Consider the following 12,500-nt stretch of genomic DNA (forward strand, 5'->3'; position numbering starts at 1 on the left):
CTATTAATTAAAAAAAAAGAAAAAACGAGCCCGGCCTTGGCCCGTATTGGCAGGCCCGAGGGGCCCGCGAGGGTACCCTCGGGTTTGCAGCTCTCTACTCTACTCTACTCTGCTGGTATAATTGGTAAGTTTAGTCTGACTTTTAGTAGCTTTTCTGTATTTTAAAAGAAAAGTGTCTTGTGGGCTCTGATAATCAGCTGACTGGTATCAGGTGACCTCTTTCAACGACTCGTGGGGCGGCCAGAGCATAGGCTTTTTCTACTTCTCTTATTCTCACTTCTTATTATAACTACTCCTCTTCCTAACTATGTGTTTTCTCCCCATCCCGGTTGTAGCTTCAGCCCACAGACGCCGTAGACACGGCAGCTTCAGGTGTAGTATCCCTGGTAATCTTTCCTACCCTAAACGCACAACTACTTCCTTTACCATAGCCGGAGGTCTCTGGAACTGTCAGTCGGCGGTTAAGAAAACTGAGACCATCTCGGCTCATGCTCTATCTCAAACCCTCCACTTTCTAGCTCTCACTGAGACCTGGATCATTCCTGAAAACACTGCTACTCCTGCCGCTCTCTCTGCTGCGTACTCGTTCTCCCACACCCCCAGAGCCTCTGGTCGTGGAGGAGGCACTGGTATCCTCATCTCTCCCAAATGGACCTACACTGTCACCTCTCTCTCTCATCTGTCTATCTCATCTTTTGAGTCCCATGCAGTTGCCGTATCCCTACCCATCAAGCTCAACATTGTGGTAATCTACCGCCCCCCTGGTCCACTTGGTGACTTTCTGGACGAGCTGGACACCCTCCTCTCCGTCTTTCCTGAGGATGGCACTCCACTCATCCTTCTGGGAGACTTCAACATCCAGCCAGTAACCTTACAATCTCTGCCTTTCCTTAACTTCTTCTCATCCTTTGACCTCTACCTCTCTCAATCTCCTCCCACTCACAAAGCAGGGAATGTGCTTGACCTGGTCTTCACCAGATCCTGCTCCACCTCTAATCTCACTGTGACTCCTCTTCCTGTATCCGACCACCACTTTATCACCTTCTCCCTTCCCATCCCCCTCCCCTCCTCCCACCCATCTCCCCCTCACTCTACCACCACCCGACGCAACCTAAAAACTCTCTCACCCGACTCCCTCTCTTCTACCGTCCTCTCCCTGCTTCCCCCTGCCGAGCAATTTGCTCTCCTGTCCACTGACGAGGCATCCACCACTCTTCTCTCCTCTCTCTCCTCCGCTCTTGATTCTCTGTGCCCACTCACCACTAAGCCTGCCCGATCTTCTCCCCCTTCTCCTTGGCTGACTGAATCTCTGCGAACTTTTCGAACTGAGCTTCGGGCAGCTGAGAGAAAATGGAGAAAATCACATCTCCCTGAAGATCTCTCTTCCTACCACCTTATCCACTCCAACTTCACTGATGCTGTCTCCAAAGCAAAAACCTCCTTCTTCATCTCTGAAATCCAGTCCTCTGCATCCAATCCCAGTAAACTGTTTTCCACCTTCTCCACGCTCCTCAACCCTCCCTCCCCTCCCCCTCCCTCCTCCCTCTCTGCTGATGATTTTGTAACCTTCTTTACTAAAAAGGTGGATGACATCAGCTCCTCCTTCCATCCTCCAGGCACCCTCACTAACACTCCTGACTCCAATCCTGCTTCCCGGCCCCCTGTCCCTGGATTTCCTTCCTTCTCTCCCCTCTCTCCCGATGAGGTGCTTAAACTCATCAGCTCGAACCGAGCCACCTACTGCCCCCTCGATCCTATCCCTTCCTCTCTCCTCCAAACCATCTCACCTAACATATCTCCCTTCCTCACGACCTTCATTAACTCCTCTCTGTCCTCTGGTCTTGTTCCGCCTGCTCTAAAGACTGCAAGAGTCAAGCCTCTGCTTAAGAAACCCTCCCTTGACCCTACCGCTATTCAGAACTACAGACCTGTCTCTCTCCTCTCATTCCCTTCCAAAACCCTTGAACGAGCAACGTCCGAACAACTTTCTCTCTATCTCTCCCAAAATGACCTCCTGGACCCTCTGCAGTCCGGGTTCAAGGCTTCTCACTCCACTGAGACAGCTCTTCTTGCTGTCACAGAGGCCCTTCACACTGCTAAGGCCTCATCCCTCTCCTCTGTTCTTGTCCTCCTTGACCTGTCTGCTGCCTTCGATACAGTCAACCACCAAATCCTTCTTTCCACTCTGTCTGACCTAGGCATTTCAGGTTCTGCACTCTCCTGGTTTGCTTCCTACCTCTCGAACCGCTCATACCAGGTCTCATGGAGAGGGTCCCTCTCCAGATCCTGTCCTCTTACCACCGGTGTCCCCCAGGGCTCAGTCCTGGGCCCCTTACTTTTCCTTCTCTATATCAGATCTCTTGCCTATGTGATCTCTTCTCATGGCTTTTCTTATCACTGCTATGCTGACGACACCCAGCTTTTCATTTCCTTTCCCCCCTCAGACACTCAAATCGAGGCTCGCATCTCTGCATGCCTCAAAGACATTGGCGACTGGATGTCTGCCCACCACCTCAAGCTCAACCTTGGTAAGACAGAGCTACTCTTCCTCCCAGGAAAAGACTGCCCTCTCACAGATCTCTCCATCTCCATTGACAACACCACTGTACTTCCCTCCCAAACAGCTAAGAACCTTGGGGTGATCCTTGACAACCAGCTGTCCTGCTCAGCCAACATAGCTGCTACAGCACGCTCCTGTAGGTTCTCTCTCTACAACATCCGCAAAATCCGTCCCTTTCTCACAAGAGAAGCGACTCAACTCCTGGTCCAGTCTCTTGTCTCCTCCCGCCTGGACTACTGCAACGTGCTCCTGGCCGGCCTACCTGCCACCGACATCCGACCGCTTCAGCTCATTCAGAACGCTGCAGCCCGTCTCGTATTCAACCAACCCAAATTCTCTCACGTCACTCCCCTCTTCCAGGAGCTCCACTGGCTTCCCATCTCGGCCCGCATCAAATTCAAGACACTGGTACTGGCCTACCGGGCAGTACACCAGTCAGCTCCCCTGTACCTGCAATCTATGGTCAGGTTCCAAACCTCTCAGCGCTCCCTTCGCTCCTCCACCAGTGCAGGTCGCCTCGCCCCTCCTTCGCTACGGGGGCTCAAAAGTCGCTCATCCCGATCTCGACTCTTCTCGTCCCTGGCACCTCAATGGTGGAACGAGCTTCCACCTTCGGTCAGGATGGCTGAATCACTGCCGATCTTTCGGAAAAGACTAAAGACTCACCTTTTCAGGCTCCATCTGGGCCCTTCTTGATCTAACTTTGTTCTCTCTCTTTCACCCAAAAAAAAAAAAAAAAAAAAAAAAAAAAACTAACCTTAACTTGTACCACTAACCTAAACTTGTACCACTGTTCCTTCAGAAGTTGTAGTTATCACAGACTGTGCTCCATAGTAGATTGCTCTATTGCTGACAAAAATGTGTTATTGTAAGTCGCTTTGGATAAAAGCGTCTGCCAAATGACGTAATGTAATGTAATGTAATGTAAAGATGAAATATGTGCCGAATGGATGATTAGAAAACCTGATTACTGATCGGCAAGTTACACTTTAATTGCTAATTTTATTAGAGTTTATCATTTCCCAATCATCCTATCTCTCATCGACCTCAATAAAACCTTTAAATCTTTTTTATTTTTCTCTCTTTCCATCCTCTCATCCCCTCGGTATCTCCCTGTTAGAGGCCTGTAATGCAGCACCGGAGGTGGGGCCGTGTTTTGGGATGACCCCGCGTTACTTCTACAACTCTTCCTCCATGAGCTGCGGGACCTTCGCCTACGGAGGCTGTTTGGGCAACCAGAACAACTTTGACACGGAGAGGTCGTGTCTGCAGAGCTGCCGCACTGAGGGTGAGGAGCGACATCTTTCTTCTTAGCTTTAACACAACTTGGGTTACTATCAAAAACATACATACATACATACATACATACATACATACATACATACATACATACATACATAGCCTACATAGCCTACATAGGCTACATACATAGATACATACATACATACATACATACATACATACATACATACATACATACATACATACATACATACATGCATGCATGCATACATACATACAAGTTCAAGTTCATTTTTATTGTCATATGTATAAATACAATGAAATTCTTATGCTTGGAGCACCCTCTGCCTAAACACACAAGGACATGGTCACACAGACCGACAAAAGAAAAAAGAAGGTGTAAACTTACATACAACATACATACATAGCTTACATACATTAATGATGATAATATGGTGATTATATTATAATATATAAGATATGAGATATGGCAGCCTTTACCAGGCCTGAATTAAATGTAATACCACAGCAACCCTGATCCCACCTTCCTTTTTTTCTCTTCTTCTCTTGTTAAATAAGTATAATGTCCGAAGGCATTATGTCCAAGTCTCTATGTACATTGGTACTATTCTGATTTGTATTGTGTTTATTGTATGTTTTTATTGTATCGCTGACGCTGCCTCCTTTTTGTAGCCTCTTGTTGCCTCTTGTTGTACCTCCAATAAAACATTAGCAATCACAAAAAACATCCAATTGAAAATGTGGTGATATCGTCGCCACATTTTTGAGCACACCTGAGCAACAGGTGTAACTGTCCTGTTGCTCAGGTGTGGGCTGTGAGAAATATGAAATCCAGGAAACATGATGAAAACACCTTCTTCACTCATGCATCACCTGTGTTGTGTGTCTGTCTGCAGCCGTGTGCCGTCTGCCCATGGTGGCTCACAGCTGCACCGGCCAGCCTCCCGTCTGGGCCTTCGACTCCACCAGCGGCCTGTGTCTGCCCTACAAACAGGGCTTCTGCCAGGGCAACGGAAACAAGTTCTACACCAAGGCTGAGTGTGAGGAGTACTGTGGGGTGGTCAGAGACGGTGAGGAGTCAGATATGATAGATTCAAGATACACACGCATACACGCACACACACACACACACACACACACACACACACACACACACACACACACACACACATACACACAAAAAGAATGGGAAAAGAATAACATTAACTAGCCATTTGGCTGGTGGACAAAAAAGTTCCTTTTGGAGCCTGTATTGAGATCCAGGTGAATGTATTTGTTGTTGTGCTGTGTTGGCTTTGAGTGTTCAGGTGGCTCTGCTGCATGTTAGTTATTATTCTGGCCTTATTGTGCTTAATGCGTATGTGTGTTATGAGGTGAGGCCTTTTTATGCATCCAGGCCCAGGGGCCCGTCAGGCCCAGGGGCCCGTCATGTTATCATTGGTCTATGAATGGAAAAAGAAGACACCATTCATAAAGTATCTCTGTAGTATTTTACTAGTACTATAATAGGGCAATGCTCTGGCGGCGGCCCACTCAACTGAGCATGCTCAACCCGAGTTGCTCAAGTTGCTCGAGTTGCCTGAGTTGCTCGGGCTGATGTCATCACTGAGTGATGTCATCGGTGATGATGTCTCACAAATTTGCTCGAGTTGCGAGCAACTCAAGTTGCTCAAGTTTCTCGAGTTGCTCGGGCAACTCAAGTTGCTCGAATTGATGTCATCATGTGAGTGATGTCTTCGGTGATGATGTCATCAGTGAGTGACCTCATGTCATCGGTGATTATGTCGTAAGTGAGTGATGTCATTGCGCAAGCCATTGCGATATCATCTGTGACGATGTGACATCATCACGGACATCAATATTGTGATGTCCGTGATGGTCCGTCTGGTTTGAACCCAGGACCTTCTTGCTGTGTTACCCAACTGGACCCTACTTCTGGTTCTGGGCTGGTGCCAAGGGCTTAGGTTTGGGTAGGGACGCTAGGGACAGTAGCGACTTGTAGGCTAAAGGTAAGAATGTTTCCTCTGTTGTGCAGGCTACTAGTCGACAGAGGGCTTTTAAGGGCGCACCAAAAGCAATGAACTAGAGATGAAACTGTATGAGAATTTCATATCACTATTATAGTGAATTGTTAATAGTGAAATTATAATATTATATAATGTAGTTAGGAAATTATTATTATTAATTATTATTAATTATAAGGAAATTGTTTAAACTTTGACCTACTTTACTTATGTATGTGTGTGCTCTTTCTTTTGAGTTGTTTAGTTAGTGTTTAGTTAGTAGTTTTAGTTGTTTTATTATAGTGAATTGTTAATAGTGAAATTATTATATTATTATATAATATGATATAATATAGTTAATAAGGAAATTGTTTAAACTTTGACTTACTTTACTTATGTATGTGTGTGTGTGTGTGCTCTTTCTTTTCACTAGTTGTTTATTCATTTGTCCGGCACCTGCTTTTAGGAGTAGATGTGCGCGCTCTACCTTCCTCTTAAATGGCTCATTATAACATTCATTATATATATATATTATATATATAATGTATATATTATAACACGCATTCAGAAAAATCCCTATTCACGATGTCTCTCCCCTGCTGCTGGCCGCTCCTGGCTCACAGTGAGGGAGCCTCGCTCCCCTGGAGGAGATCAATTCTCTCCCCGTGGACTTAAGTCAAGTCAAGTCAAGTCAAGTTTATTTGTATAGCACATTTCATACACAGAGGCAATTCAAAGTGCTTCACATAAAATGGTTGACAGGAAAAGAAAAGAAAAGAAAAGAAAAGAAGAGAGTAAAATGGACATTTAAAAGCATCACAACAAAACTTAAAAAAAAGAGTATAAAAAGTGCAATAAGCAACTTCATTAAGACAGGAAAATAAACGAAAAGAAGAAATAAAATGGACATTTAAAAGCATCACAACAAAACTTAAAAAAAAGAGTATAAAAAGTGCAATAAGCAACAGGCGCAGCAGTTGCAGAAAGAGCTCAAACTTATAGAGGACTCATTGGGTTTGCATAGTACAGTAGCTGTCAGCAGTTAAAAGCGACGGTAAACATAAAAGTCTTTAGTCTATTTTTAAAAGTAAGTAAGGTTGGGGCAGATCTGAGGTCTTCAGGCAATTTGTTCCAGCTAGCAGAAGCATAGCGGGTAAATGCAGCCTTCCCGTGATTTGATTTGATCCTAGGGACAGTTAATAAGCTGGACCCTGTTGACCTAAGAGTTCTAGACGGTTCGTAGCGTGGGAGCAATTCAGCTATGTATTTTGGGCCTAGGCCATTAAGTGATTTATAGACTAATAACAGTATTTTAAAATCTATTCTCTGACACACTGGCAACCAGTGTAAGGACTTAAGAACTGGAGTGATATGATCAGCTTTCTTAGTCTTCGTTAGAACTCTAGCAGCAGCATTCTGAATGAGTTGAAGTTGCCTAAGTTCTTTTTTGGAGAGACCAGAAAAAAGGCTATTGCAGTAGTCTAACCTACTATAAATGAAGGCGTGAATTAGTTTTTCTAGATCCTGTCTGGACATGTATCCCCTAATTCTTGCTATATTTTTAAGATGATAAAAAGCAGATTTTCTAATTGACTTAATGTGGGAGTTAAAGTTGAGATCGGAATCAATAATAACTCCAAGATTTTTGACTTGATCCTTAGGCTTCAGGGATAGAGACTCAAGGCGTACAGTGATTTTAAGCCTTTGTTCTTTGGGGCCAAACACGATCACCTCAGTTTTGTCTTTGTTTAGCTGTAGGAAAACTTGACTTGAACTTGACTTGAACAAGACTTGACTTGAACAAGACTTACTGCTCGCTGCGCACATTGTGAATGGCGATTTAAACATCTACAGGCAACGTATTTGTTTTCGTTTCAGTCAGACTTTGGATGCAGTTATTTTAGATACAGGAACGCTTCGCTCCGCGTCCATTCATACATCCGCCTGGCTGTGCCGTGCTTTGCCTGCAGGAGTGATCGTCTCTGCCCTTATTTTGGAAAAAGCCTTTACTTTGAAAAAGCGCTTGGCTTGGTGGCAGAGCATTAATGTGGAATCAAGAGTGTCTCCTCATTAGAAAGTGCACCACCATGAGAAATCACTTCATAGAGCTTCATGTAATCGATGAGAAGCAGACAGCAACTATATAGACTGAAGGCAGTGCTCCGTTCACACGCACACACACACACACACACACACAAACACACCAGTACAACTGCAGCTAAAAGCAAAGATCATATCAAGTGAAGAGGTGTCACTCTGGCTCTAAATTGTTCTGCAATATTAAAATCATTCCATTGACATTTCAGCCTGCAAAGCAGATTGTAAAAAAGACTATAATTGTGTGGCTTCATTGGTTTTGTTTGGTCGTGATAATCCCGCCCCCATCCCCTGAGATAAGCAGTTCTTTCTTCTAGTCCAGCAAAGAAGTGGGGCCACTCTGGAACCAGTTTTCAGGGCCGAGAGCCGGTGCGTTGGCTGTGGAAATGCAAATAACTGGTTCCACATTAGGCACTGGCCCAGAACCGGCCCTGGAACTAGGTTGGCGAAGAAGGGGGTAAAAAGGCAACAGTTGCTAACGAGCTAGCATGCCATCCAAATCAATTCATGTAGATTTGTGTCTTACTTCTTTAGGAAGGCTTTCCAGTCAATGGCACGGTGCTCCCAATTCAGCTCAAGTTTCTTCAGCATGTATCGGTACTGGTTGTCTGTTAGGCGCGCACAAAAATTCTCCAGCACCTGACGGAATTCCAGAGGACGGACCCTCCCCGTCTCACACGGGTCAAAGACTGAAAATGCCTTGGACAGAATAGGTGCTGAGGCAGTGGCTAATTCCCGGATCCTGGCCAGAGCTTGACTCGGACGAAGGCCTTCCAAGGTCTCTATTTGGCGGACGGCTCCCGGAGGAGCAGGGGGGAGCTTCTCACACTTCTTCTCTGTCTTAAGGTTGAACACAGACAGGAAGTCCAAGTAGGCTAGCTTCTTGCAAGTATTGTCCATGGAAACCTTCAGCCTGCGGAGGATCCGTATGAGCTGGTCTCGCGGGACTGGACACCTGTAGGTCCGGAGCACGTTCAGCAGCTCCTCCACCTTCAAGGTCCCATCGGCGCTCTTGTCCAGCCGGATCAAAGCACTGCTCACTCCCTTGTAGTTATCCTGCAGCATCCGTTCTATATGTTCCAGTGACTCGGCATCACATTCTGACAGAGGTTTGTCAGCATCCTGTTTGGGGGTCTTCTTGCTTAGAGGCCCCAATTCCCCGCTGTGATCAACCCCCAGCCTATCCAGGAAGTTTGCAACCGTCACACAGCCACGTCCCTCTGGGTCATACCTCAACCACAGCTTTTCAAACTCCTCGCTACTTATAGGAAGGTAGTAGGACAGGAGGAAGTACTTCAAGCTCTTCTTGAAGATCAGACCGTGGCCTTCTGCATCATACTGACACAGTGCATTGGACATGGCCACCCACTTGTTGCGTGCAGTGGAGATGAGATGCTCATGGACCTGGGCTTGTACAGTGACTGTTTGCTGCTGTCGGCGCTTGCCATTATTTTCGACAAAATCGTAGAACTCTGCATAGTTGAGGTTGCCGTTTGGATGCAGGGCGATCATATGCAGCAGGCGCTGGTACTCCCCATCTTTGAGAGACAAACCCAGGCTATTGTACAGCACTTTGAAATCATGGCAGTTGACCACGCCGTCGCGATTCTTGTCCATCAGTCGGAACGCATTCAAGTTGTTACCATGCACCATCTTGATCCTGGTCTTCAAGGCGGCCAAGATCTCCTCGGCAGTAGAGAGAGGGGCGTTGACTTCATCCTTACCAGCACGACCTTCTGGAAACGGGGGCCGGGGGAGTCTCTTGGGGTTAAGATGGTGGCTCTGGGGCACCTCCAACGCATTCTGTTTCCCGTCTCTGGCCAAGAAGTCCTCATACTTCGCCTGCAGCACCGAGCGCTCGATCCGGCCACCTTTGAAGCCGAGCAGTTCAGTGAGCTTGTAGAAATACTTATCGTCCAAGGTGATCCAGCTGTCCTCTAGTATCTTCCGTAGGTCTCTCACTGAAAGTGTCCCATCTGAACTGTGGGTGGTTGCCTGGATACGCTCGACGAGGGTGGTGTGACGTTCCTCTAACTTCTCTCTCATCCTCCTGAGAACAATGTCCAGGATGCGCTGACCGCCCACTAGGCTGAAGCGAGGCCGCTGCCCCCTGACCGCAGTCTGAGGTGGTCTGCTCTGTGTCTCAACAGGGAGGCCTTCATGGGAGCAGGGTGCGGATAGTTTTGTTTCGTCTGATAGTGGAACTCCTAGGTTTCTTAGGAAGTCACTGTAGCAAACCCAGCTAGAACAGCTACCGGGTCTAGAGCTGGTGCAGGATGTACATAGCTTCTTGAAGTCTGTGTGATTGATGGGCATGCCATAGCGGAGTATGATCTTCTTCAAATCTTCCTGTTTGACACACCCAGTCTGCTGTGGGTCGCACAGCTTCAGAGCCGCCAGCACTGAACTGATCTGCTCACTCAGCTTGTCCAGCAGCAAGCTCTCCACTGTTCTCCCGGAAGCAGATGCCAGGGATACTTTATCAGCCGGCTGTGCACTCTGCCTCTCATCTGATTTGTTCTGCTCCTCCACAGTCTCCTCAGTGACGTCCGGGGCTTCAGTACTAGCTGGGGAAGGTGGAGATGCAGTTCTGCCCATGGGAGTGGAGGCGATGCTGGGATTGAGTTTTTCCACACTGGGCAGCTGGACGACACCGGTGTGCGCCGGGTCCAGCTTGTTGAGCAGCTCTACGACCTCGGAGTGGCTCAGGCGGGGCCACGGGGTGCAGGGGAGTCTCTTGGGGTTGAGATGGTGGCTCTGGGGCACCTCCAACGCATGCCGCAGGTCGGACCTGGTGATCCAACCAAGCGTTTCCCGGTTTAGGAGGCTGAAGATCTCCTTCAGTCGAGAGTAAATGTCCTGGGGATCGAAGTGGGCCTCCTCTGGGTTGGCCGTGCCATTCCCTGGGCTGATGAAGTGGCCGACAAAGTGTTTCCATTTCACGTGCCCTGTCTCGCTTACCCCGTAGCGGCTGGTCAACGTATGGAAGGTGTGATGGTTCATGGGAAAGATGAACTTGGCGAGAACAGCCCTCAGGACAAACCGTGTGACCAGGCCAGAGCAGGTGGCATCACAGGACTCCAGCGTCTGCCACACGGGGGTTGAGTTCGCACACATCTTTCGGTGGAAGCGGGCCTGGAGCTCCTCAGCGTGCGTGGGTCCACGGGCCGGGGGGGTGTTGTCCGGCTTCGCCTGCACCGCCGGTCTCTGCTTCTTCTGCTTGACTTTATCCGACGGAGTAATCCCTTGGCTGGTTAACTCCAATTTAGTGCAGACTGGGACAACGTCAAAGTTGCTCCTGTTGCCAAAACCAAGTTTGCCTAGGAACAGTTTGTAGCACATACTGGTCATGTTATTGGGACTGTAGTGGTTCCACACCCTCTGGAACTCCTTGTCTTTGAGAGGAAGGCAGTAGTGGTCCAGGATGCGGTGGAACTGTTCCTGCTGGATGTGTCCCTTTCTGTTGTAGTCAAACAGACGAAACACTCTGATCACAGTAGTCAGGTTGCCTCCGATCTTCTCCTTGAGATGTTTCTGGATCTCAGACAGAGGCATGGACGTGTCTTCTGGACCACGGCTCAGGCCGCTGCGGCTGCTGGCTCGGCAGGCCGCGGGCGCTCGGCTGTACTTCTGCAGAAAGCGCATGTAGTCCACCGTCACGCCGTCCCTCTCACACACCTCTTCCAGGAGCGTGTTGAGCTGGTTCTGTCGGAGGGACAGCAGCGTTTTCAGGACCCGTCGGAACTCGTCCCTGCCCACCGAGCCTTTCCCCGTGGGATCCAGGCTCCTGAGGGCAGACCGGGCCTTCACCCGGTTCTCCCTCAGCCTACAGCGGACCAGGGCCTCCACTTCCTCCAGGGGCGGCAGCTTGTCAGGGGCAGTGTGGGCTCTGTCTGATTGAACTGTGGATTCCCCATGTTTGTGTGTGTGTATGGCAGAGTAGGTGGTGTGGGGCTGTGGGGCAATGTGAACAGGCTTCACTGTGGTTCCTCTGTGACTCATGCGGTGCTGTTGAACATTTCTGATGGTGTCGATGGGGTTCTGTACAGTGCATCTGTTGTACACCATGTTGTTGCCACGGGTCCAGGCGTGAGTGCCTCCTGGCCTGTGAGCAGGAGTCATCCCATTTATAAGGGCAGCAGGGAAAGGATCTATGACGTCACAATGTCTATGCCATCTTCAGTGGTTATGACATCATCGGTATTTTTATGGCATCACCTCAACGGCATCGCTCGAGTGACATCACTGATGACATCACAATTGCTCGAGTGGGTATGACGTCTTCAGTGGTTTATGACATCGCCGAAGATGTCACAGACAGACATACAGACATGCATGACATCACTAAGGATGTCATCGGTGTTGTTATGATGTCATAATGTGATAATACTAGAATTGGGCATGTGAAGCGCACAAAATTTCTAGTTCCTATATAATACCCTATAATATTATATTCAAAATGATGGCCCATAATTCTAGAACATTGCTCAAATGGAGCTTTCACATGGTGGAGGCATTCATGGTTACAAGTCTTCATTGCATTCCATAAATGTGTTAAGTGTTGCTCTGATTGAGAA

At 47.9% G+C, this 12,500-nt stretch overlaps 2 protein-coding genes across 2 annotated transcripts in view; one reads left to right on the forward strand and one right to left on the reverse strand.

Annotated features, from left to right (window-relative positions):
• LOC310795294 (protein AMBP-like) overlaps positions 1 to 12,500 on the forward strand; it is a gene marked incomplete at both ends in the record, with an annotated part of 20,565 nt that overhangs the window by 6,686 nt on the left and 1,379 nt on the right. Inside the window, 2 exon segments of the mRNA XM_083657347.1 lie at positions 3,681 to 3,848; positions 4,720 to 4,893. Coding sequence (XP_083513473.1) covers positions 3,681 to 3,848; positions 4,720 to 4,893 — 342 coding nt within the window.
• On the reverse strand, positions 8,446 to 12,045 carry LOC310795668 (EF-hand calcium-binding domain-containing protein 6-like; the record flags this gene model as incomplete). The annotated part of the gene is made up of 1 exon (XM_083657744.1): positions 8,446 to 12,045. One exon carries the CDS (start codon positions 12,043 to 12,045, stop codon positions 8,446 to 8,448), a length of 3,600 nt encoding a protein of 1,199 aa, XP_083513870.1.

Source organism: Poromitra crassiceps (assembly GCF_964638095.1).
Source record: "Poromitra crassiceps genome assembly, chromosome: 21".
NCBI classification, from domain to species: Eukaryota; Metazoa; Chordata; class Actinopteri; order Beryciformes; family Melamphaidae; genus Poromitra; species Poromitra crassiceps.